Genomic DNA, 26,202 nt, shown 5'->3' with positions numbered 1-26,202 from the left:
CCTCCTATCCTCCAGCAGGCGAGCCCGCAGGCTGGTTCTCAATGGCAGGTGGCCAGATTCGAGGGGAAGTGACAGACTCTCCCTCCAGATGGGAGGAGAGGCAGCGTAGCCATGCAGAGGGGTGTGCACACAGGGAAGGGTGGAAAGTGCAGCCAACTTTGGCAGCAACCAAGCTATCCCCGCCGTGTTCCTTTCATTCGTTCACTCATTCATTCATTCATTCATTCATTGCTTTTATCAGACACAGAGACACAGAGGTGACCCTGTCCTCATGGAGCCTCCAGACTAGTGGGGAAACAGATGAATAAATCGAGGTGGGCTGCAAAGTTTCACCGAGGAAGCATTTCTATTTATTTTTATAGATTTTTTTTAACTGTCTTTATTTTGAGAGAAAGAGAGAGCGCAAGCGGAGGAGGGGCAGAGAGAGAGGCAGAGAGAGAATCGGAAGCAGGCTCCAGGCTCTGAGCCATCAGCCCAGAGCCTGACGCGGGGCTCGAACTCACGGACCGCGAGATCGTGACCTGGCTGAAGTCGGACGCTTAACCGACTGCGCCACCCAGGCGCCCCTTATCCCCCTTTTATAGGTAAGCACACTGAGGCTCCTTGCAGAGAAGCGGCTTCTCCAACCTCTCACGGATCCCGAGTGGCAGAGCTGAGCGTCCCACGGCCGCATCTGGCCCTCAAGTCGATATGCGACAACAGAACAGCTGCAAAGGAGCTTCCCATTTGACTAGGAGCTTCCTAGCAGCCTGAGGGAAAAGGGACACTAAACATATGGCCGAGTGGTCACTAGACAGGAAACAGCCAGACATGTCACGGAGGGGAAGCAAAGTCTTTCCTGGCACTGAATCCATTTTCCTTTTCCCCAAGTAGATGAAAAGATAGCTTGTGGGTAAGGTGGACTCTTTGGGGCCCCGCTGACCAAAGGTTTTATCTGGGGAGGTTGCTAAGTAAATGGCCCATCACCCCACATTATCCCCTAGGGAAGGCTGTGCCCTCCAGCAGCCATCATCCTCTGTGTGTGCACGGGTGCGGGGGTGTGTGTGTGTGCACGCGCACGTACATGTTTCTCGCTCTCACTTTCTCTTTTTACCCCCCAACCCCTCCCTCTGTTTGTCTCTTTTGCCTCTAAATCTCCCCAGCCCACACCCAAAAATGCAAAGAGTCCCTGCCACACGAAACTCTGCTGGTTTTAGGAAGTGTTGCTGCTTCAAGAGCCTGCACACCGGGTCCCGGCAGACAGGACTTCCTCCCCACGCGGGGCTGGGAGGGGCCACCCGGAAGGGGCCTGGTGCAGCCTCGGTGACACATCTCTGCCTGGTCAGCTTGAGCAGCAGCTGGGTCAGCAGGCGACGGGAGCGGAGGCCACCCTTCCCCGGGGCTTCAGGATGGACTTGTGCCACCCAGGTAAGCACCCGGGGCCGACCTCTCTGGGCCTCAGTTTCCTCCTTTGTAAAATGGGGACAATAGTGCCTGCCTCACAGGATCCTGGAGGGAATCCATATGTAAATAGATGTAAGACAGGGTGGAAATGCAGAAGCATGCAACAAATGTTTACGAGCTCAGGCTAAGTGCCAAGCTGTGCCCCAGGTGCTGGGAGACCAGGGAACAAAGCAGGCCCTGTCCCTGCCCTCCTGAGCTCACGCTCTACACGGAGAGACAGACATAAAGGTGTTAATGTAATGTGTCAGGGGGTGACAGGCAGGACGAAGGACAGTCAAGTAGGATAAGGGACATGGGAGGGGGTGGTCGAGGAGACCTCAGAAGGAGACACCATTTGGGCAGAGACCTGAAGGAAGGAGGGAGTGAGCCCTGTCGGTTTCTGGGGAAGGAATATTCGGGGTGGGGGGGTGCAGGGGGAAGGAATGACCAGTGCTAGGAAGGTTGCTGGAGTTGAAGATGATGATGTTGGTGATAATGGCCGTCTGGGTGGCACAGGGGCCCTGAAGCTCCTGTTTGGAATTTAAGGGCGGGGGGATGAGGGTGGCCTTTGGGGAGGCTGAGACACCACCTAGAGTGCCAGTGGAGGGGGCCAGAGAGGAGCAGCAGAGAACCACGGCTGAGCCCCTGCCCAGTGAGCAGGACTGCGTGTCTGGGGGAAAGAGGAGAGACATGTGTACGGTTGGTAGGAACGGGAACTGCATTTCTGCAAGGCAGAGGGAAGAAGAGGGACAAAGTCTCTGTGCCCTGCAATCGGAATGTCCCAGCATCAGGGCGCCTGGGTGGCTTAGTCGGTTAAGCGTCCAGCTTCTGCTCAGGTCATGATCTCACAGTTTGTGGGTTCGAGCTCCGCGTCAGGCTCTGTGCGGACAGCTCGGAGCCCTGGAGCCTGCTTCGGATTCTGTGTCTCCCCCACCGCCCCCTCTCTGCCCCTCCTACACTCGCACTCTGTCTCTCTCTAACAAATAAATAAACGTTAAAAAAAAAAAAAAAAAAAAAAAGAATGTCCCAGCATTGCCTGGAAATCCAGAAGACGAGGGCTTCCAGGAGCTGTCCAGTTCCCCAAGTTCAGATGACGTCAAGCCCGTTAGCAACAGAACCCTTTCTTCAAACAAAACCTAACACCGAGCAGTCTGACCCCGCCCACCGCGCCTCCCCTGACCCCACGGGCTCGGGGGAACATGGTTAGAGAACCACCCTTCCCTTTCAACAGCTTTTGGGCTTTGGACGGCAGGTGGCTCCCAGACCATACAGGCTCCGTGAATAGGTCTTAGGTGGAGCCTAGATGACAAGGCGGGGACCCAGCGGGGAACAGCACCTGGTTTAAGATTACCCGGCAGATACGAAGTGATGGGTCCTTAAGAAGAGGGATGGTTGTCCCCATCACGAGGACACTGAGGCTCAGGGAGGTTTACTGCGGGAGAGGACTGACTTACTTGAAGTCAGGGGGCCAGTAAGTGGCAGGGCAGGGACAAGAACCTGAGAGGCGAGAGAGCCACGGGTTAGCCCAGGCTGCGGAAGGTGCAGCCCAGAAGGCGGGCTGCTGCTTTGCTCTGGGCTGGCCCTGGGAGGGAAGGGATTGAGTGAAGTCAACGCAGGCGGTCTGTGAGGAGATTTCAGATCTCCACGGATTGGTTCATTCATTCATTCATTCATTCGTGTTATAAGCAGTCCTCCGGCGTGCAGGGTCTGTGCTGGGCAGTGCTGGGGACAGCAGGCCCAGCCCTGGGGGAGGCTGCTGGTCCAGGACATGGGGGAGTGGGAGACAGACCCCCAGATCCTGCAGGACGATGACCCAGAGCAAACGAGGAAGCGACTCCTTCCACGCGGGAGAGGGGGAGATCTCGGAAAACTTCCTGGAGGAGTCGGGTCCCCCAGGGCGGCCTCCCCGCCTGCCTCCCGTGTGTTCAGGCCTCCTCCCCCCAGGGCCTGCCGGGAAGGTGAGCGGTCCAGGCAACAAAGCCTCTGTGTGACCAAAGACAGCACCTTTGGGCTGGTGCAGGGAGGCCGGGGAGTAGTTAAAAATAGAGGCAGCTTGGCTCTGGGGGCGGGGAGGAAGCCACACGTCGCCCACAGAGCCTCGGGGGGCCGGGGCGAGGAACGGCTCCGCCAGACACCCCCTCCTGCCCCAGCCCCCCCCCCCAGACTCTGAGGAGCCTCTGCCCTCGGGCCCCCAGGATAGCGCCCTCCTCCTGCCCTGGAAAGGGGAAGCTGGGCCAGCTGTCCTGGAAACGGGCCTGCGAGCAGAAAGATTTCTAAAAATATGATGGGAAAGAGGAAGGACAAAGGGGAAGTAAGGAGGAGCTGGGGAGGTAGATGGCCGGGGTGGGCACCAGGGCACTGACAGCTGGCCTGGGCACCGTGCAGAGGGCAGCCGCAGCCTACAGCGTGGGGGGGGGGGGGGGACGTCCAAAAGCAGCCTTCGTGAGGCGGGAAAATCACCGAGCCCAGGGCAGAGTCAACAGAGTTCACGGTGGCGGCTGTTATCATTATCGTGTTGTTATTTTGCGTGTTTCATGAGCACTGTTACTAAAACCCGACTCCACGGGGCGGGCGCCTGGGTGGCTCCGTCGGTGGAGCCCCTGACTTCAGCTCAGGTCATGATCTCGCGGTTTGTGAGTTCGGGCCCCACGTCGGGCTCGCGGCTATCAGGACAGAGCCTGCTTCGGATCCTCTGCCCCCTCTATCTGCCCCACTTGCGCTCTCTCTCTCTCTCTCTTTCTCAAAAGTAAACAAACATTAAAAAAAAAGTTTTTGTTAATTAAATCCAACTCCCATGAGCTGCTCGGTGCTTGAAACCCCAGCGTCACCAGGCTCAGACTCAGAAGTGGCCACTCTGACCCTGCGTCCTTGTCGCCCTCCCTGAACCTCAGTGTCCTCAGCTCTGAAATGGGGAGAAATCCCCGCTTTGAAACAGACAGGTGAAGGGGTGGAAGGCCCCGGGCTTCACATGACAGGGGCCACCTGCTGGGGGGGGGGGTCAGAATCCCTCCAGAAGGGGACAGGGGATCCAGGGGTCCATGAACAGGCCTGCCAAAGCACAAAAGAAGCTCTGTGAAGAAAAACTGCAGACAGCCCCCTCCCCACGCCCTCCCACTGTCCTGAGAAAACTCGCCACGCACGCCTATGCCTCAGTTTCCCCAGCTCTGGAGAGTTGGCTTTGTTTTCTCTCTTCCCCCCACCTCCCGCCAAAAAAACAAGGCATCATTCTGCATCTGGCCTTCATTCTCAAACAGGAGCCACGGTCAGCACTTCCGGTCAGAACAACCAGGGACTAGTACCTGGTGGGGTTTGGATGATTTGCGCGAAGATATCTGCCGTCGGAAGACCAACATCAGGGCTGTGGCCTCGGGAGTCCTGGATGGGCCTGGGTATGACCCCCACTCCAGCACCTTCCAGCCGTGTGACCTCGGACGCAGGACAGGAGGGCACCTGAGAGGGGAGACGCTGAGCGGGGGTGACGAGGCAGAGGGCAGAAGGAAAGGCATTCGAGACACGGGGAACAGCCTGTGCGTGCGGAAGCCTGTGGAGAGGGCGCACGTGGGAGCAAGTGGAGGACGTCCAGGAGGCCTCAAGCCGGGGGCGGGGGCGGCGCAACGTCAGTGGAAGATGGGGCCCTGCCTGCCCAACCGGGGGGCCCGGAAGACTCGGGGTGTCATCCCCAGGACAACGGGACGCCGCGGGAGACTGGATGGGAGGTGCCGAGTGGAGGCCGGGAGACACGGGGTCCAGGGACACGCCAAGGTCGGGGTGGGGGTGGGGCCGTGGAAACGGAAAGGAGATGGACGGGGTGTGGCGCGGGGGAGACACAAGGGTGAGAGAGGGGTGCATGTCAGTGTGCCTCAAAGAGCTGTGAGATCGAATGACATCATTTACACCGAGCCGCTGGCACAAAGCAGGTGTTTTTGAGCCGAAGGTCAATGGGAGACTCTTCCTTCGTCACCCCCCACCTCCTCCCTGGAAACGGGGCTCTCTGGGCCTGCGGAGCCCAGGGCTGCAGGGACAGAAAGCAAGACTCCCAAGAGGGCCACCAGGAGGAGGGCACATGGCGCCACTCCTCGTCCCTCCTGGGTCCGTGTCAGTGACCTGCGGGGGCGAGAACACCACCTGACGGCTGCTGGGTTAGGTTGCATCCTGCATCCTGGAGGATGGTGCCCCATCCAAGCAGGACATCAGCTCCAAGCTGACGCTTTGTTCCACCAGGCTGGCAGCTTCCAGGGGGCGAAGTGGTCCCAGAGGACCAGCGGATCCCCTGGCCGGATGCTCCTCCCACGCCTGCCTTCCTGTGAAGAGAGCCCCTTGGTCCAGCGTGACGTTGTGCAGTACTTGACATCTGACGACCCCTGGACAGTGGCGCTGGCCGAGGCTCTGTGGGAAGGAAGGGCCCCCCGCACGTCCGGACCACGTGAGGCTTCCGGTCAAGATGGATCGCTGGCCTTTAGGAGTAGAAGGGATCCTTTGCAATCCCATTGCCTCCCAAGTTGGCTGATGGGTCTTCGAGGGGAAACAGTGGGTCTCTGTTGCCGGCAGCTCAGAGATTCAGAGGTGGCGATAGCTCGGGAAGCTCGGGTGGGTGGCTTCTCATGTAGCCTCCACCGGGGCCACGTGGCTACTGCACTCGTGGACAGTGTACCAGCACTGGGCTGCCGGTCAGAGCCTGGCTGAGGTCACTGGCCGACTGGTTCCGTCTGCCTGGCGGTGCAGTTTCTCTCCTGTGCCGGATGGTTGCTGGGCAGCACTGGTGGGCGTCACAAAAGTCTTCATCCCCCGGGTCCACTCCTAGGGGACCACCCACTTGCCTCCTCCCCAGACCCCCCTACTCCCGATCTTCCGATCTTCCTCCTTCCCAGCCTCCGAGAAGTCAAGCCACCCTCTCCTGTTCACTGTTAACCTTAAAAAAAACAAAACTGCCAGCTGTTTTCCCGGCCAAGGAGGGGTTTATTCCAGAAGAGTATTAGAACCGCCATCCAGGACAAGCAAGCTGTGGCAAAACCCTCGGCAAGCCCGAAGGACAGAGAGAGGAGTCGCGCTGTTAGGAAAGGGGAGTCGGAAAGGCTGCGCGATAAACAACAAGTGCATCGGAGTTAACTGGGGGCTCCAGGCGTAGTGGCTTTTCACGGGCTGAGTTGTGACTTTCTCATTGGCTGGGCTGTTTGCACACCATAATTGCAGACGTCAATTTGCAAATTGCACGTCAATTTGCACCCCATAAATGCAGACGTGTTCTTGCTGGGGGCCGCTGCTCTTTGCACATGAAATGGGTGGCCAGGCACCCTCCCCAGAGTCCTGCTCACTGGGAGCCTTTCTCACCCCTGTCTCTCCAGGACACCTTTGGGCAGGGTTCAACAGCTACCCAGCGTGTACGTGTCCCCAAACACGAAGCCACCCATTCTGGAACCAGGTTGGGGCGCTTTGCTCCTTTGCCAGAGAGATCACAAGGGACCTACCCACGCAGACATAGTGCGAGCCAAGGGACCGGGTGCGACAGCCGTGGATGGCATAGGGGTCTGGGTGATGTGTTCGCGGAGCTTACTGGAACCTTCTGGTTTTATTCGCACTTGTTCCTCCTCAGGGAGCCACTTGTGAAGGACTGTCATTGTGCTCACTTGACTTTATGACCTGGTGGGTCACCCAGAGCCATCTTGACTGCTTGACCAAGGGAATCATCGTATACAGTTGTCATCGCATTTCAGGACCCTTCTTTCTGGGCACCCAGCTTCTCCTTCAGTCAGTAGAGCCTGGGTATGAGTACTGGCTCAGGTCCAGAAACTGGGCAAAACGTCTTGGCTTTTGATGCAGTGGCTGTCCTTGGGGAGGGCCATATCCTCGGGTGAGGCAGTTCCATTTGGCTGAGTTAAGTTCCTGGGGAACCTAACTGTGCCATCAGCAGGCTACCCCCAACCCTACCCCCAGCCACTGAAGAAGTGGGTGCCTTGATCCTGAAGGCGAGAGCTGATGGCACAACGCAGCATCCATTATACGTGCGTTGGACCCTTCCCACGTGTCCAATACTTGCTTGGCGGCTCGCCATCTCAACATCCAGTTTCCATCTCTAATCCAAGATGGCAGCTCGGTCAGTGGGAGGGAAAGGTAGGGACAGGGAGCCTTTAATTTTCTCTCTGCTTTCATTTGGGAGACATAAGGGCTGTCCTTGCAAAACCTTAAAGAAAGGTGACCAGGTATTCCCTAAAGCTAGGACTTAAAGAGTTGGGGAGAGTATGGACAGACAGACGGGAGAAGGCATCCCAGGGTCGAGGAACAGCATGGGCAAAAGTGGGAAAGTAAGACAGAGACAGTGTGGGGGGAGTGAGGAGCCGGCAGGCTAGACTCCCAGGCTCTTACTGAGAATAGTGGAAGACAAGGCCGGCTAGAGAGGCCGGGACTGTGGAGGACCAGGAGGAGAACTCTTCCCCTCTAAGCAACAGAGAGCCCGTGAAGATTTTGGCCAAGCGAGTGTTGTGGATGCAACAGGAAACGCGAGGGGTTAGAGGTGAGCCAGGCGACCCCAGTGCGGGAATTGTCACAGCATCTTGCACAGAATGCCAGCACACACGCATCTCCTTTCATTCCGGGTAACGAGAAAAGAGCCCAGGCTTCGTAGCCAGCCCAATCCAAGCCCCACCCGGGCTGAGTAGCTTGTCCCTGTGGAGCCCTGGCCGGGTCACCTCATCTCTCTGAGCCTCAGTGTCTGGAGCAGGAGCTGCGAATTGTCCCCCCACCCCCAAAGCCAGTCTCCCCATCTTATACGGTCGCAATGGTATCAGGACCGCCATGCTAAAGGCTCACTTCCCGGCCTCCCTTGCAGCTAGGTGTGGTCATGTGACTCTGTCTGACCAATGGCCTGGGAGGCAAAATGATACCCCACTCCCTGGCTGTGCACATAAATACGCGGCCAAGTGAGCTAACCAAGCGATCTGGGGAAAGAGCAGATGAAAGTTCCAAGGAAGGATGAATGCCGTCCGCAAGTATTTTGAGTACCTGCTACGTGTCAGCTCTTTCTAGGGGGCGGAGGATGCAGCAGTGAGCAAAATTCTTGAAGTTTCTGCTGTCACGGTGCTGAGAGTATAACGAGTGGAGCAGGAAAGGCGCAAATCAACAAGATGGTGGGGGTGGGGGGGAGGGGAATGTCCCCAGAGGGTACAAAGCTGGGCGGGGAGGGGAGGGGAGAGGAAGGGAGCAAGCCAGGGGACCCCCCCCCCCCCGCCATCCCCGTGCTTCTCTCTCCAGACCCAGCGGAGCTGAGCAGTGGGGAGACAGAGGAACTACAGCAGATCAAATGGCACCGGAAGCAGCTTCTGGAAGACATCCAGGTGCGTGCACACTCACAAACGCACAGGCTCCTGTCCACACGCGTGTTCGAGCCGACACGCCCTCCCACGAGCAAACCCTCATACGCGCTCACGCAGCCCCACACTCACTCCTGCCCCCCGGGGCCTGGTCAGAGGGCAGGGCCAGACTCCATCCAGCGCCCCCCCCCGCCCCCGGAGTGGGGAGAATGGAATTCCGGGGGGGCTAGAGAGAGCTAGGAGGGTGGGGGGAGATGGGTTAAGCACCTACTGTGTGCCAAGCCCTGCCTGGTGCTGTCTGCACTTGATGGCTTGGCGGGTTCCAGTCCCGCCTGTGTGGCCCCGATCCGGTCGCATCTCCACCCTGGGCCCCAGTTTCAGCCCCTCAAAAATGTCACCCATTTCGTCAAGATAACACCAACGTGTGCCTGGCCCTTGCCAACACAGTTTCTCAGACGTTCACCCATTTGACTCCTAGCAGCCTTCGAAGGCGGGTCCTCGCTCTGTTCCTGGAGCATGCGGAGCTCAGTCCTGCCCCCGGGCCTTTGCACTCACCATTCCCGTGGTCCCCGGGACTCTCCGCAGCTCTCCTCGGGGCACCTCCTTCTCACTATTTCGTTCTTGGCTCGAATGTTGCCCTGACCGCTCTGGCTGTGGTTGCTGGGGCCCGACCCCACGCCAACACACGTGTACCTAAGAAAGTTGAAGATACAAAATCACTCACTCAGCAAGTGCTTTGTTGAGACCTACTAGGTGGCCAGGCTCTTCCTGTACCATGACACGACATTAATGATCAGAGATCGTTCTCTTTTTATTGGAGTACGGTTGACACCCCACGTTCCATTGGCTTCAGGTGCTCCCCCGGGGTGCCTGGACAAGGCTATCCCTTATGCTGCGCCCACGACAGGGTAGCTACTCTCGTCATTTCATTTGCCCGTGACCACCATGATCCCACCCCCCCTGGGCTGTGAGCCCCGTGAAAGCCTGGGTCTGTCTTGCCCATCACCATAGCCCCAGCTCCGGAGTCAAAGCATACAGGAGGCGCTCAATTAATATTTGCAAGTGGATCCCCCTTTTATGTGGGGGAAGCCACTCAGTGACTTGGCCAAGATCAGGTACAGGTACGGTCTCCAGGCCCCTGCGACCCCCCGGGTTCCTGGAACCCAGGTTCCTTTGGGACCTCATCCCTCAGATTCCGGGGGAAGGCGAGGAGGCGCTAGGGTGCATGTTAGGGGCTCTTGCCAGGTCCCCATGCTGCTGCCCTGCAGGGGTCTGCTGGACCAGCTGCCACTCTCCTGTCCGCCCAGCGGTCGTGGCTGGCACAATTAGGGGGTCCTCTGCCCCTGGGCGCCTCCTGCAGGGTCAGGACAAAAATAAAAACAAAAAAAGACTTGAGGGGAGTGGCGAAAGCACAGACTTGGAATCGGGCCTCGGACACGTCCCCTTACCTCTCTGCACTTCAGCGACCTCTTCTGTGCCTTCCACTGGGGTGGCAAGGTCCCTGAAAAGACAGCCTGCGCGATCTTGTACCCGGGGGGTCCCCATAATACTGGGCACATAGTAGGCCCTGAGTGAAGGGTGAGCGACAGAGTAAATGGATGGGGGAGGGAAGCCAGAGAGGAGTCGGGGCCTGGTCCTAGGGTGGGAACTCATCCCTCGTGGCTGGGGAGGCAGTAGGGAGCCACGGAAGGAGCTGTGGAAGGTCAGGCTTCAGGAAGCTGGCAGCTGGGCGCAGGAGGGCTTGGCGGGTAGGCTTGGCTAAAGGGCAGGAGACTCCACAGCTGCAGAGGGGAGGTGGGAGGGCTGGAAGTAGAGTGGGGCGAAGGGTGGGGACTTGACCGCGTCCCCCGAGACAGGAGTCCATGGAGAATCGCGTATCAACAGGCAGTAGGCTGGCTTGGGATTTTGAGGATAAGAAACATCTGGGAAAGGGAGGGAGGCGCCGGGGGGGGGGGGGGCGGGGGGGTTAAGCTTCTGACTCTCGGCTCATGTCATGATCTCGCGGTTTGTGAGTTCGAGCCCCGCGTCGGGGTCTGCGCTGATGGTGCGGAGCCTTCTCAGGATTCTCCTGTCTCTCCCTCTCTCGACCCCTCCCCGACTTGTGCCCGCTAAATAACATGAAAAAATTAAAATAAAAAAAGAGAGAGAGGGGGAGGGAGGGAGAAACATCCGGGAAAGGGATCTCTCAAAGGTAGGCGGGCAGTGACAGCTCACTGGAGGTCTGGGGTCACGCCCAGGGGTGGAAGTGGTTGTTGAAGTCTGTCCCTGACTCTCCCTCCCTGTCGCACCCCCCCCCCCCCACCGCCCCGCAGAAGCTGAAGGATGAGATCGCAGATGTGTTTGCCCAGATTGATTGCTTCGAGATCGCGGAGGAGAGGTGAGGAGGGGCCAGGCCAGGGGCCCCTGGGAAGCTGCCATGGTGGCTTCCGAGGATGTCCCACACCAGAAATGAGCAGGAGGGAGCAGGGGCCCTGCCTGGGCCTGGGGCCCTGGTGAAATCAGGGATCGGCCTGGAAGACGAGGCAGCAGGGAGGGCCTGAGAGCCCATCTCGTGGTCTGGTCTGGTCCTTCCTGCCAACAGCCCCATCCCCACCCCCTCCACCCAAAGTCTCTCCTAACCCGCACTGACCCAGGCCCTGATCAATTGCCGGCCAGGAGCATCACGGGATGGGCTAGGAAAAGGAGCGCTCAGCTCTGTGACCTGGGGCTTGTCCCCGCCCCTCCCTGGGCCTTAGTTTCCCCCCTTGTGGGGAATAAGAAGGTTGCTCCCTACATAATCCCCTGAGGCCCCAGGTACCGACGGCTACACATTCGTCTCAGGAAGTCGCCACCCGGCCCCTGCCGTCCCTTGATCTCCAATCACCTTTCTAGCCCCACCACAAATGCACATGGGCCCACACGTGGTTGCCCTGTGTCTCCAGGTGTCCTGTTCCAGCCCCGACACCAGCATAACATTTACAGAGCGCCTACCACCAAGCTGCTTTAAACTCTTTAGCCTCTCAACCATGCTGGGGAAAGTGAGTCCCAGAGAGGTGAAGTGATTCCCCTCGTGTGGCTCAGCCAGCAAAGCAACAGAGCGGGATTTGCACCAGGAGTCGGGCCCCGGGGGCCGTGCCCTCACCCCCGGCCTCCCTGTCATCCTGCCCCCACTTCGAGTACAGGGCCCCCTTAAATGCTCTCCCTAGAGCGACTCTGGGCTTCCAGGGCCACGGCTGCAGAACCGGTTAGAATGCTGGAGCTGGGCCCACTGGAACAGTCCCATCTGGGAGTCTGGGAGGGGCCCAGACCCTGCATTTCTAGGGTCTCTTCCGAGGCGATTCCAATGCAGGATGTGAGGACCCCACTTGGAGGCCTTTGGGGGCCCTTGGGGAATATTGGCTGTAGCTGCAGAAAAAGCATCCTTGGGGACTGGGGGGGGGGCGGCCCTGGGGTTCTGGGGCGGTCCAGGGTGACATCTCCTTGTCTGCAGCCGGATGGCCCAGAAAGAGAAGGAGCTATGCATTGGGCGTAAGAAGTTCAACATGGACCCCGTGAAGGTAGGGCAGTCGTGGGGGTCTCGGGTGGTCGTGGGGTCGGGGTTTCCGCATGCTGGACACCTTCACGATGTCCTCTCGTTCCCCTCGACTGACGACGGCCCACCTTAGAGGTAAGAAAACTGAGGCCCAGTGGAGCTCGGGACCTTGTCCGGCGGCCCACAGCCTGCCATGGCTTCAGTGCCCTGTCACCCCATAGCAGAGCATGAGGTAGGAGCCGGGAGGAGGTGGTGACATTTTATGAAGTCCACAGACTTGGAGTCTGCTGGCCGAGTCTCTGCTTCCTCCTTTTTAGTAGGTCTTTGGACACTGGGACCCTTAGATTCTGGGGCTCAGTCTCCAGAAGTTTCTCCCAGCCTCTCTGCTGGGGGACGGCCAGTCTGGGGGTGCTGGCATGGAGCACTGGGGGCTCAGGCTGCTACGCCTCTTGTCCCTCCCCCCACCCACACACACCACCTCCCCACCCCCCACCTCCACCCTCCCCTCCCCTCCCCTGGCCTCAGAGCAACCTCTCACCTAGTTAGGTGGCAGCCGGGTCCCTTCCTGCTTGAACAGACAGGAGGAAGCCACAAGCTCATGTACAGGGGTAGGGTCAGGGCAGTCAAAGGGTCCCTGGAAATTTACTGCTCTGGCTGAGAGAGTTGCCTCTTCCCCATCACAGTGACACAGGCTCACCCATTTGTCACACACCATTTGCCTTCCACAGCCACGGGAATCGGACCCCTGCCCCAACCGCACAGAACACACACACAGGCACGCACACACTCGGGCATACAGACGCGTGCTCACACACAGGTGCACATACACACAGAGCACCTGGGGGGGGGGCCACTGAGGGGCCCCCAGGACCCTCTGCCTGTCACTGAGAGCCCCTCACAACAGCCCCCCCCACCACCTTCCAGCAACCTCTTCCCCGAACTCCCAAAGTTAGAAAGACAGATTCTGAGCGCCTGGGTCGTGAGGTGTGCGTGATATTGTCACATCGGAAGCAGGTTTCATGTAGAAAGGGAAGGAAAGTCGCCACGATGGAAATTCTCTCCCTCTGAATGCTGGGACGTGGCCATCTCCTCTCCTTTTGATTTAGCCGGATTTTTTTCTAATTTTTTACACAATGGACATAGATTGCTTGTGAGGAAAAAAAACATGAAACGCTATTTTTAAATGTATGAATATGAAGGGGACAAAAGAAAGGGCTGAATCGTTGAATCTTAAAATTATAAATTCATAGACTCACTGAAGCATGTAATCAGTGTGAGCCTGAAGGGGACCCGGGGAGCCCCTGGCATGAGCCTGGCCCACTGCAGGATGCTCTCTCTCTTCGCATGCCTCCATTGATGGGGACCTCACCACCTTTCAATGGCAGCTTCTGTTAAGGAGGGACACAACTTCCCAGAAAAGTCTGTGCCAATGTCAGAATGCCAGGTCCCCCCACAGCCTGCCCCACAGTCTGGCCACGGGGGGCCCCTCCCTTCCTCCACTGAGGCCAGCTGCTGGGGGGGTGCTGATCATGGGCTCCGTGTACCCCCTCCAGGGCGTCCAATATCTCATTGAGCACAAACTGCTGACCCCCGACGTCCAGGACATCGCGCAGTTCCTGTACAAGGGCGAGGGCCTCAACAAGACGGCCATCGGCACGTACTTGGGGGAGAGGTAAGGCGGTGCGTGGCCTCAGGGAGATAGGGAACGAGGGTTGCGCAGGTGTGTGTGTGTGTGTGTGTGTGTGTGTGTGTGTGTGCATGTGCGTGTGCAGGTAAGTGAGTGAGCGAATTATGTTAGGGAAGTCCTAACTCTTGGGGCTTGAGACAGCTAACTGATCACTCCCCTCCACCTTCTGCACCAATGCCTGCCTTCCTGCCTGCCTTCATTCACTTATTTGGTCAACAGATAGATATTTTTTAGTCTCCACTGTGTGCCAAGCAGTGTCAATTCCCCGGACTTATACTAGTGACCAAGATAAACAAAACAAAACCCCTGCCCTCGGAGAGGTACGTTCTAGTGGGAAAGACAGATCCCCAAATATGCAAAATACATTAGAAAATGTTAAGTTCTTTGGACTCCAAAGAAAGCAGGGAAGGGAGATGAGAAGCGTTGGGAATCATGGGTCAAGGGCCGTGACTTTAAATACTGTGAGTAGGAAGGGTCTCGTCGAGAGAGTGATGTTTGGCACGTAAAGGAGGTGAGCAGTGAGGACATCTGGGGGAAGAGCATGCCAACGGGAACAGCCTGTGCAAAGGCCCTGGGGCAGAAGCATGCTCAAGGAATGGCAGCCTGGTGAGATCAGAAGAGACCAAGGGAGGGAAGAAGTGGCAGGGGATGAGGTGGGGCTCCATGGGAGGGTCTGGGCACAGGAGGGGTGAGAAAGGACCCCTCTGGGCTGTTGGGAGAGGCAGGCGGGCTGTAAGGCAGGAGGCAGCAGCCAGACCAGCAGCCCTTCTCCCCAGTGGACACGTTCCTTCCCCCGAGAGGGCAGGGGATGCTGGTACCAGAAAAACAGAGCTTCCCGATTTGAGCTGGGAAGAAGGGAGAAAGAGGGGTAGGCCCGGCTCTCTTCATCTCACAGAGGAGGACACTGGGGCTCCGGGAGGTCCAGTGGCTTGAGTAAGGTCACCCAGGCAGGAAGTGACAGAGAGCGCCCCCTCCTTTCCCGGGTGAGAACAGCGCCGGTGAGCCGTGGGGGAGTTGCAGGGGTGGGGGAGGGGGTCTGCTCCAGTGTGAGGACATACATGTGCACGTTCGGGGGGAGGGGCTCAGACGTGGCTCAGCGGACCGGAAGGTGGCTGGATCCGGAAAGAGGATACGCGGCTCCCCTCCTCTCCCGCCCCCCCCCCAACCCCGTGCCCCCCCCCCCCCCCCCCCCCCCCCAACCCCCTCCCCCCCCCCCCCACCCACCCAGGAGGCGGGTGCCGGCAAGTTCCCAAGCGGTGTGTGCCCTCCTCCCTGTCCCCTGCAGGGATTCCTTCAACCTGCAGGTCCTCCAGGCCTTCGTGGACTGCCATGAGTTTGCCAACCTCAACCTCGTGCAGGCCCTCAGGTGAGGGGGGTGGGGGGGACAGCCCTCGGGGGTGGCAGAGCCTGGGCGGGGACCGGGAGCCACATAGCTAACGGCACAGACACAGCAAAGGGGAGCGACGAGGAGGACAGGAGGACCTAAGGAGCCGAAATGAATTACTGACAGTTACCACCTCTTGGAGCAGAGGTCTGGTGGGGTCATCAGCTCGCCCCCCTCCGGGGACAGCGGGGACAAGCGTCTGGCTTATCACAGCGAGCGCTCCCGGTGTTAACTCCACGATTAGAGCGATAGTTAATCACGGCACCCATGGCTGCTGTTACCCCTGCCATTGCCACTACTTTTGAGATTAGGGTTTTATTCATTTGATTAGTGCAGCATAGTGGGCAGTCCCTTTGTTATGACATATTGAACTGTGGAGCCAAGCTGCCCAGGTCATAGCCCAGCTCTGCTACTCACACACACACACACACACACACACACACACACACACTCAAAACTCCCCGGGCCTCAGTTTCTTCATCTGCAAAAGGGAACAATAACAGTACCAAAGTCATAAGGTTGTGACGAGTAAAGGAGGAGGTACTTAGAATCGGCTTAGTAAGTCTCGCTGCCTGAACAGTCGGCTCCCCATGAGGGTATTTGATCCGGGCCTTGGAGGATGATCGGGAGTTTGTATGTAAGGCAGAGAAGGAAGCAACCAGCACCCTCCAAGCAGTGTGGCCTTCCCTCCAGTTCCCCTGTTCTTTAAGGGAGAAGGGTCGGTGGTCGGGAGGCTCCCATATTCATTCATTTGTTCATTCATTCACTCTTTCACTCCTTACGGGGCAGTCCTGGGGTTCCCCGAGCCTGCGTGAGGCCCAGCAGGAGAGGGGAGGGGACCAGCCGCAGACGGTCCTCGCCCTGGAGGAACGCAGTTTTTTTTTTTTTTTAATTTTCTTTTCATGTTTATTTATTTTTGAGAGCGAGAGAAAGAGGACAAGCAGGGGAGGAGCAGAGGGAGGGAGACCCAGAATCGGAAGCAGGCTCCAGGCTCTGAGCTGTCAGCACGGAGCCCGACGCGGGGCTCGAACTCGCGGACCGTGAGATCGTGACCTGAGCCGAAGTCGGACGCTTAACCGACTGAGCCACCCAGGCGCCCCTCGAGGAACTAAGTCCCAAGAGCAGGAAGCCCAGCCAGGGGAAGCCACTTGCAGAAGGGTCCCCAGCCAGACCCCAGGGCAGACAGAGCCCCCCCCCCCTCCCTGGGCTGAGGCGGAGGGGCCACAGATGGTTCCGGACCCCAGACGGGCCGAGGGGAGCGCCCACCGAGCTCTGATACTTTGAAAGAAAAGGCACCTTCCCGTGACCCTACGTGATGGGGACAGACGCTCCCACCGACAGGATGAAGACTCTAAGGCTTAGACAGACAGAGCAGCTTGCCCGGGGTACCCCCGACACCTGCCCCCGAGATCCCCGCCCACTCCATCGCCCACAGCCCCATTCCTCCCCCAGACAGTTCCTGTGGAGCTTCCGGCTGCCCGGCGAGGCCCAGAAGATCGACCGGATGATGGAGACCTTTGCCACCCGCTACTGCCTCTGCAACCCAGGCGTCTTCCAGTCCACAGGTGCCGGTGTGGGATGGGACCCGGGGCTCCAGGACCCCCTTCGGAGCTGCAGGCCCAGATCCTCCTCCCGAGGCGCCAGGGTCGCCCCACCCCTTCCGGTTTCCCACGGTGTCTGAACAGGGCTTTAAAGGATGAACAGGAGTTCTGCCCAAGGTCAAGGGGAGAGAGGACCTTTTGGGGCGGGAGTTTTCATCTGAGTAAAGGCCAGAAGCATGAAACACCCGGTGCGGGACGTAGGGAGCAGAGAGTGTGGAAAGATCTCCACGGAGATCAGAACTCCGTACCCCCACCGCCACCCTTCCCCCCACCGCGGGCTGGGCAAGGAATCATCAGGGCAAGCTTGTCCTGCCCTCCTTCTCTGTTCCTGAAGTTACCATAACAACAAGAACCAATTCCGTTAGTTGAGGACCACCCGTGCAAAGTCATCTGGTCCTTGCATCCACTGTCTGAGGCCAGGAACATCCCCCCTCTCTGCATATAACAGAGACTCCGAGAAGTGATGTGACTTGTCCACGGACACAACGCTTCTTGGCCGTGTGACCACAGTCAGGTCCTACCAGTCACTTGTCCTACCTTGTAGTTATACAGAACTGGGGGGGAGGGGGTGCTGGTTTATCTGTCCCCCACCCCCACTAGTCTAAACATCCCGCAGGGCGGGAACCGTATGGAATGTATTCGCTGATAAATTCCCCAGTCCGCAGCACTCTGTGGGTACGCAGTAAAGATTTCTGGAAAGGAAGGGATTTTACAGCACCAGATCTGAGTCCCAGTCTAAGTATGCAATTTTGTGACCTTGGGCCTGTCACTTAACTCCCTTGGGCCTCAGTGTCTTGCTCTGTAAAATGGGGTTACTCGCCTCGCAGGGTTGTCATAGGGATGTAGAGCTTAGCACAGGGCAAGCACCAGCAACTACCAGGTTGTTCTATTAGGTGCCGCTGTTTTCGGAGGTAGAGTCGCCGGTGTTCTGGGACATGAGGATACTTCAGGTTAGACCTCCTCACGTCACCAGTGGGGGGAGCTGAGGCTCCAGGAGGTCAGGTGCCTTCCCAAGGTCCACCAGACCAGCCGGGGACGCACAGCCGGACTTCCCCGACTCCGGAACCCGGGGCCCAAAAACGCCCCAGAGGAGCATCACCTCCCTCCCCAGTGCCCAGCCCAGCCTCTCCCCCAAGCCCATGAAAGTCTGAATAACAGAACAGGAACTCGGGCCCCCAGGAGCCCCGCAATGCCAACAAGATTGCCGAGCAGAACGTGACTAAGCCCTGAACAGTGTGGCCAACAATAGGTGTTCCGCGGAGGCAGGGAACAGAGTGGGCAGAGAGGCTGGAAGGGGTCCGGGAGAGGCTGGAGCTGGAGCTGAGAGATGAGGATTGAAATACGCAGCAAAGGGAAGGGGAAAGGCAGGGGCCCAGCGGGAGCAGAAGTGCAGAGGTGGGAAGGCGGCTAAAGGGAGCGGGGAGGTCAGAAGAGTGGGGAGGGGGCGGGGCCTCGAATGCCAAGCCAGGACAGCTGGACCTGCGGGGACTGAGACGGGTGATGATGGGCCCCTCGAAGGGGTCGGGGTAGAGGAGGCGAGAGTGACCAGCGCCAGGCCTGTGACCCCTGTCCCATCTCGCAGATACCTGCTACGTCCTGTCCTTCTCCATCATCATGCTCAACACCAGCCTCCACAACCCCAATGTCCGGGACAGGCCACCCTTCGAGCGCTTTGTGTCCATGAACCGTGGCATCAATGGCGGCGGTGACCTGCCTGAGGAGCAGCTGCGGGTAAGAGGGGCACGGCCCGACCCACCTGGTCCCCAGGCATCTGGGAGGGGTTCGTCCTTAGGTGGACAGCCCCAGGGGGGGCCTCTCTGAGACAGACCTCTGCAGGGGGATTCTCTGCTGGGAGACCCCCCCCCCCAGGTTGGTGGCTGTCGTGAGATGGGCATTCCTGAGTGATCCCCATCTTAAGGGCGATGTCTGAGAGAGACCACCCAGGAGATCCCCCCCAGACTTCATCGTTTGGAGGATTCTGGGCACCCATCATTCGCACCCTCCAACAAGGGTGCCTCGCGCAACTCAGGCGTATTGCCTGGAATCCCAGATTCTTAGACTCTCAGCGTGTCAGAGCTGAAAATCCTCAGACTCCGCTAAGACCCTTCCCTCCTTCAGAGAGGAGGAAACCGAGGTCTTCCTCAAGGCAACTTGAGAGCCAAGCAGAACCCAGGCCTCCCGTCTCTCCATCAAGCAGCCCCCCATTCCTGCCGTATGGCACCGGGCCCTGTGCTCGGCATGGGGCACCCACGGATGCGTCAACCACAGGCCCTGCCAGGCCAAGTTCAGGGTCTGGTGGGAAGACGATACATAAGTGAATTGTAGCCCTGTGTGATTCGTGCCGTCCCAACTGTGGGAACATAGCCACAGAAACACAGAGGACGCTCCTGTCAGTCTCCTGGGGGCAGGGGAAGGAAGGGTGCCATCTTGGAAGACTTCACAGGGGAGATGACTTTTGAACTGGGCCTTGACGGTTGAATAGGAGTTTTCGCGGAGGGGAGCAGAGAAAGGACATTGCACAAAGGGGAAGCAGCCACAACCCAAGCCCGGCCTAGCGGGGAAAGGCAGAAATGTCCAGAGTGGCTGGGTGGGGTCAGAGCCTCCCAGGCTTTGCATGACATCCTGTTTGCTGTGGGTAACACGGAGCTAGGAACAGTTTTGTAAACACGGGAGTGGGATTCAGAGCCTGGTGCAGCAAAAATGAATTGCCAGTTCATTTCCAGGACTCAAGATGCCCCAGAGCTCAATAAAGCCTCAGTCACCTCCCTGTGAGAGGCTGGCAGGAGGGGAGGAAGGGGTGTGAACCCCACCCTCCCAGCTCAGCACCCTGCAAACCTCCAGCCGCAGAAGTCTGGAGGGAAGCCTGGGTCTGGAAGGACCCTGGTGCCCCTCCGTGTTCGAGAACTGCCACGCCCTTAGCCCACCACCCTCCTTGGTCCCCAGAGGAGAAAGTTTATCACGAGGAAAGGGAGAGCCGCGACACAGAATGAGGGCTCCGCGAGCTGGTTGGAGCTCGAGTCAATTCCCATCTCCCGTTTGCCTGCCGGTGACCTTGGGGAATGACTCACTCTCTCCAAGCCACCATTCTCTCAACCAGGAGAACAGGGTAATGACGCCTGCGTCACAGAGCTGCTGTGAGTAGCAATTTATAAAAACGTAAAGGGCATAGCCCATGCCAGGTACGCAGCACAGGCTCTAAATGGCGGTGTATGTCACTATTAAGAATAATTAACCATAATTTAAAAAAAAAAAAAAAAAACCACCACTTAGTAGAATGCCTGGAATGTGAAATGCGTTTGGAAATCGGTAACTCATCTCATTGCGGCACTCGTGTGGCAGGAAGCTGAGCACGCCTTGTCTGGCAGGTGATGAGTTAATGACACGCAGGCACCCGCTCCCCGATCTCCCAGGCAGCCCCCCCCCTACTGCGGAGCCCCCAGTGAGCCCAGCGCAGCACCTCGCTCCTTAAGTATTCCCCCCCCCAACTCAAGCCTTTTGTTAATAACAATGCGCTACATTTGCATAAAGCTTGTAACTTTCTTCTCTTAGAGCTTTAGGGGTCTATTATGCCAATTTAACTTACATTCTGCCTGGGAGGTTGGGGAAGGGTTTATTATCCTCCTTGGCAGCCAAGAGAGGCAGCCACAGAGGAGGGGTGGAGGTGGGGGGGCGGGGGGGGGGGGGAACAGAGCGTCAGAGTCACAGCCACATCCAAGTCCTGACTCCCCCACTCTCTGGTTGTGTGACGTTTGAGAAGCCGCTTGACCTCTCTGAGCAACCAGCTCATAGGATTAGTGTAGACATGTAAGGTATTTAGCAAAGTGCCTGTGTGGTTAGCGTGGCCGACTAATCCAGAAGCTTCCCGGGGTGCAAAGAGAGCCACGAGGGCCTTGGTCCTTGCTGTTCGGGGCTTTTAGGGCAGAAGTTGAGGGTGCTGTGTGGATTGGGGGGGGTGCATTTGCCTTCTCTCTGGGCCTCCTCTTCCCCGTATGTAAAGCAAGAGCTCAGCTTTAAGCACCTTTCAGATAGTCACAGTTTACCACTTTGAGGAAGGATCCCCCACGACGGTACTGGAGCTTGGGCCCTGCTGAGGACACCGTCACGTCACGCTTTTAAGTGACCCGATCTGTGAAATTAAATTAACACTGACACATTACCTGAAGCGAGGGCACACAGACCACGAGGGTGCGCAGCTGGACAAGGCTTTGGAGAGGTGCACCGCGGGAGGCCGGGGACGGGCGGGTTGAGCCCATCTTGTCCTGGCCATCCTGATAGGAATGGGGGACAATGCCCGAGAGACTCAGAGCAAAGGTACAGGGTGTGGACTCGGGATAGGAGATCAAATCCCAGCTCTGCCCTATGGCTGTGTGACCTGGCCGGTGAGCCTCAGTTTCTTCATCTGCGAAGTGGGAAGATGCTGCCGCCGACCCAGGTTGTTCTCCCGAGAAGCAGAGTTAATGCACTCCAAGCTCCTGGCACTTGGCAGGCATCCAAGAAATGCCGGGAAGGGAACCACTCACCTCCAGAGAAAGCTGCCCCAAGCGGGAGTTCAGGTGGAGGAGGGGAGGGAGAGAGGCCAAGAAGGGGTGCTCGCTAGCCTCCAGCCCTCCAGGGCTACAGGTGGAGAAACTGAGGCTCAGGCAGGGGAATAGTCTCCCAGTTCAGGGTATCTTCTGCTGTGGGCAGGCCTGGACCTCGTGGGTCCTTGTCCAAACATCTCCATCAGAACTGACCATCTCCCGGGCCCAATCCTCGCCACTCTATGTTCTCAGTAAGGTCTCCTGACGGCCTTAAGCAGTGGGTGCCATTCCCACCTTGTAGCAAAGGAATCTGACACCCAAGAGAGGTAGCTGGCCAAGGGTCTCCTAGTTTGTGAGGAGACCGGATTTGAACCCATGTCTGTCTGGCTCCAGGGTCCTTCCTTCTGCAGAGACCAGAAAGCCAGATTTGGGGACCAGTTGCTTCCTGGCTAAAGGAATCTCTCAACTCATGTGATAGAAAAGATCCGGGATTGATTTGGCTTCAGATATGTCGGCTTCAGGTTCAGCTAGATCCAGGTGCTTAGTGAGGTCAGGACTGGTCTGTCCATCTCTCAGCAACCTTCTCCCCCCCCCCCCCCATCAGCTACCCTCTTAAAAAAGACTCTCTTCAAGTTGCAGCAGAGATGGCCCAGGCGGCTTCGGCGGGGCTCATTCTCACTCAGCAGTTAAAACTAAAGTCCCAGAGTGAAGTCTTATTGGCTGGCATGGGTCACGTGTCCTCCCTGACCCAGTCACTGTGGCCAGCAGGAGGAAGTGTTCTGATTGGCCAGAGGGGAGTCGCTTCCTCCCTCCTGGAGCCTGGGGCGGTGGGGGCGGTGGGGGCAGTGGGCGTCAACCCCTCCCGACAGCCTGGACAGAAAGTGTATGGGCACGTGGGTCCCCAGAGGAAAACAGGGGTGGAGAGGGACGGACGCAAGACCAGCAAAACCACTGGAAAGTGGCCGTTGTCCTTCTAATCACGTCCACCCAGCCGGGTTCGGTGGTCACCAGCTCGGGCGCAGGGGTGTCTACTTAAGGGGGAGGGCTGGTTGTTTACAAGGTACAGGAAATGTGGGTGAGCCGAGCGGTTTCCTTTATGGGGGCAGCATGTGCAAGCTGATATGCCACCCGCAGAAGCTTCCAGGGGCCCCCTTGTGGGCATCACGGAGGGGGGCGGGGGTGGGGGCCACCCGCCTCCCTGCCTGCCTCCTGGACCTCCCAAATGCTTGTTTGTGCTGACAGCTTTGCTGACAGGGCCTTTCTGCCACTGGCCTCTGTTCAATCAGTCCACACCCCTTGGGAATTCTCAGGGGGCCCGGCTGAGCCCGGGCAGGAGGGACAACAGGGCTTCCCAGCTGTGCTAGGGGTGCAGGGGCTCCAAAAAAGAGACCCACACCCACCCGGCCACAGCCAGGCCGAGCCAGGGACCCTGGAGTCAGTCAGAAGACATCTCCCCCAAACCCAGGAAAACCTGCTGCCCGTGGGGTTGTAACGCCCCACGCCCCGCCCCTTGAGCTGTCAGGTCAGAAAAGACCTTTAAAACCCAGGAGACACGATTCTAGACTCTGAAACTTCGGGGGAAGCAAAGAGGACTGGGGAAATGGTTCATTTGAACATCTCAAGGAAGCCTCCTGGACGGCAGTGTCTAGAAACGTGACAGAGGGAAATGACTTCATCTTCTTTGAGATGGAGATCCAGCATTGGGTCTGGTTTTAATCAGCAGAAACGGTTTAGAATGTTTTCCCCAACACTTGGGAATATGGGATGGCTGACCCTGGAACACAGTGGCCCACGGCAGGGACCCCCCGTGGGCCTCCACGGCTCAGCCACAGCGAGGTCGCAGCCCTGGCTTGCATACCTCCAGTGACGGGGGACTCATTACCACACAAGGCCGCTCCATCCGTATTTCAGCAGCTCTAACTGCTACAAGGTCCTGCATGGAGATGATTGTAATCCGTGTTCTGAGAACCCTCACCCCCGTGGTCACCGCCCACCCAGAACAGGTCTCTGCCCGTGAGAGCCGAGTTCGGCATCCCGCCTTGAGTCTCTCCTTGGGCCAGGCCTCTCGACATTGGCAGTCAATCCCTAACTCCCCGGTGGCTCCTCTGTGTCCCCCTACCCAGGGTACACCTGGAAGTCTCCGTCACTGCAACTAAGCAAAAGGGGAGCCCCCTCCCCTCGTGGATGTTGCCCAAGATGGCCCTGACCCTGGCCGCCGCTGTGCCCTAGCGGGTATCTGTATATATCTGGGTGTGTGTGTGTGTGTGTGTGTGTTCACACAGGTGAACATGTGTGCGGGCGTACAGGTCCCAGCTGAGGGTCCTTGTATCCCCCACCTTCAGGAGGGAGTCCCTGACTCCCTCATCTGACCCATATGAGCAGCTCTGGGTGGTTGGGTGAAGGCAGGGGCTATACTCCCCCTTCCCCTTCACCTTCCCCTGGACTTGGGGGTGGGGGGGTGGGGGGAGCTCTGAGCCCTGCGCAGTCCATTTACTGGGAGTTAGCATCTCTCTCGCCATTTTTGCTGATGAGGCCCGGCAGCTCAGAGAGGTTAAGGAACATGCCCAGGGTCACACAGCCATCAATTCAAGCTGAGATTTTAACCCAGACAGCCTTCCACCAAAGCCAGTGCTCTTACTGAAATGCTGCTGGCTAGAATTCCAGCAAAGGTGGTGGGGGGGGGGGGGCGGATGGGGGGTGAGGACCATCACCCGCCTGGTTGGTAAGGGGTTGCCAACCTGCCTTAGGCAAGGGCCGTGGGCAGGACCGCCACACGGTCCTCACCGGCTCTGTTCCACCTACAGAGGGGAGGCCTGACGTGCGGGTGGGGTTCGCACCAGCGGCCTGGGGGAAGCGGGGAGGGTCTCGAGGCCACATGGGCCAGGCAGGGGCCCAAGCCCTGGAGCAGGATGGACCTCACAGCCGGGTCTCTCCCTCCCTTCTCCGGGGACAGAACCTCTTCGACAGCATCAAGAGCGAGCCCTTCTCCATCCCCGAGGATGATGGCAATGACCTCACTCATACCTTCTTCAACCCCGACCGCGAGGGCTGGCTGCTCAAACTGGGTGAGGCGTGCACTCGGGCACCCAGGGCACACGCGTGACACCCGCACGTTGACATACGGCCTCGGGGGTGGAGTCGGGCAACCCCAGGTCCCGTGACCCCCAGGGCGGTGGGCTGCCTGCCCCAGCCCTCCCTCCGTGTGTCCTGGGAGTGAAGGGGACAGTGGGGGAGGGGGAGGACGAGCAGAAAGGGGGGATGAGAGGCCGACAGGTCCATAGACCCTTCAGTGGCAAGTCTGTCTGTCTTCCTGGAGGGCTTCTGAGGAAGCCCAGCCCAGAGAGGTGAGGGTACCCGTCTGAGGCCACACAGCCAACAAAGTGGCAGCTTTGGGTGGGCAGAGGGTTGGATGTCCCTGAAGGATGGGGGAGGGAGTGGGCAGGATGTGGCTCAGGGGAGCTTCCCTTCGACATGACTAGGGGCAGGGAGGCCCTTCCGCCTGCAGAGAGGAGCCGTGGGTGGGTGCAGGGGTGCGGGACCACAGCAGCAGGTGCAGAATCTGTCAGGGGAACCATGGGGGGCAGCCCAGCCAGGGACTGTGGCGTTCTGAGCCAGGTAGGGACAGACACCTCGCGCTGGAGCAGAGACCTCGGCCGGGCGTGCCCGTCCGAGCCCTCCGCCTCTGTGTGCCCACATGCCAAGCCACCCTTCTGCAGACGACTTGGTCCTTTCCCGTCCCGCTGGCTGTCCTCAGCCCCAAGGAGGCTCTAAGTCACGAATCCCAGCTCCTCCACGCGTGTGCCGGCGGTCAGGTTCCCTCAGCCCCAGCTTCCACAGCCGTGAAATGGGGATCACAGTCACTGGGCGGGTTCACCACGCAGCCAAATGGCCAAGCCCTTGGGGTCGGGAGCGAGGACACCGGGTTCGAATCTCAGCTCGGCTGCAGGACCTTGAGCTGACAGCTTCGCCTTGGTCTCTTCATCTGTAAAATGGGGTTAATGATGGGCCTCCCCTCATAGGTCGTTCTAGGGGTGGATTAGCAAATATGTTCTCAACACATCTAGAACGTTGCCTGGCAAATGAAAGATGAAATGCTTAGCACGGTGCCAGGCGGGGAGCAGGCCAAGGGATGAACTGAGGGGGGGGGAAGGGTGGCCAAAAAGCACGGGGAATGTCCAGCCACTGTTCCCGGGATCGTGTCACGGGTGAGCGGCTCAGGGCAAGCCGGGGAGGGGGTGGGGGGTGACTGGAGCCACTATGGTTTGGGGGTGAGAAAGCGATGGGTCTGGGGGAAAGTGTGGTGGGCGAGGGGCTGGGAGGCTGGAGGGGAGGGGACAGAGGAATGCACTCAAGGCCCCGCTCTTCCAGGGAAGGAAGTGTCTGTGGCCCAGGGAGAAGTCTGACCTGGCGCTTGGCCTTTTGCAGGGGGCCGCGTGAAGACGTGGAAACGGCGCTGGTTCATCCTGACGGACAACTGTCTCTACTATTTCGAGTTCACCACTGTGAGCAGGGGGCTCCCGAGCCTGCCTCTGCCCCAGCCCCTCCCCACCCCCTCCCAGAGTCCAGCTATCAGAGCTGGGGGCCCCTTTGAGATCATCCAGCCCCCGCCCCCCCGCCGAACCTGTTTCACGGGGGTGGGGGGGGAGGGGGCAGGCACTGAGTTGCAAAGGGGAGGAGGGGCGGGGCCAAGGTCTAGTCTGGCTGCCGAACTCCCAGCCCCGCCCCTCCCCCCCCCCACCTCCACCTGCCACTCCCTCCCTCTCCCGGACTGGA

The 26,202-nt window shown here is 58.7% G+C and overlaps 1 protein-coding gene across 1 annotated transcript in view; it reads left to right on the top strand.

The window, feature by feature from the left end:
• The first annotated feature begins 1,260 nt into the window (after nt 1-1,260).
• The window catches only part of CYTH4 (cytohesin 4), a 26,978-nt gene continuing 2,036 nt past the window's right edge, over nt 1,261-26,202 (top strand). Inside the window, exons 1-10 of the mRNA XM_040491830.1 lie at nt 1,261-1,407; nt 8,668-8,750; nt 11,039-11,103; nt 12,196-12,262; nt 13,791-13,909; nt 15,210-15,290; nt 16,761-16,873; nt 18,492-18,640; nt 24,383-24,494; nt 25,855-26,078. Coding sequence (XP_040347764.1) covers nt 1,389-1,407; nt 8,668-8,750; nt 11,039-11,103; nt 12,196-12,262; nt 13,791-13,909; nt 15,210-15,290; nt 16,761-16,873; nt 18,492-18,640; nt 24,383-24,494; nt 25,855-26,078 — 1,032 coding nt within the window. The 5' untranslated portion in view covers nt 1,261-1,388. The remainder of the gene's footprint in view (nt 1,408-8,667; nt 8,751-11,038; nt 11,104-12,195; nt 12,263-13,790; nt 13,910-15,209; nt 15,291-16,760; nt 16,874-18,491; nt 18,641-24,382; nt 24,495-25,854; nt 26,079-26,202) is intronic.

Source organism: Herpailurus yagouaroundi, unplaced genomic scaffold (assembly GCF_014898765.1).
Source record: "Herpailurus yagouaroundi ecotype Mexico unplaced genomic scaffold, PumYag 182, whole genome shotgun sequence".
In the NCBI taxonomy this organism is placed as follows: Eukaryota; Metazoa; Chordata; class Mammalia; order Carnivora; family Felidae; genus Herpailurus; species Herpailurus yagouaroundi.
Note: the sequence above shows the minus strand (reverse complement) of the source record. Positions and strands in the feature narration are given on the sequence as shown.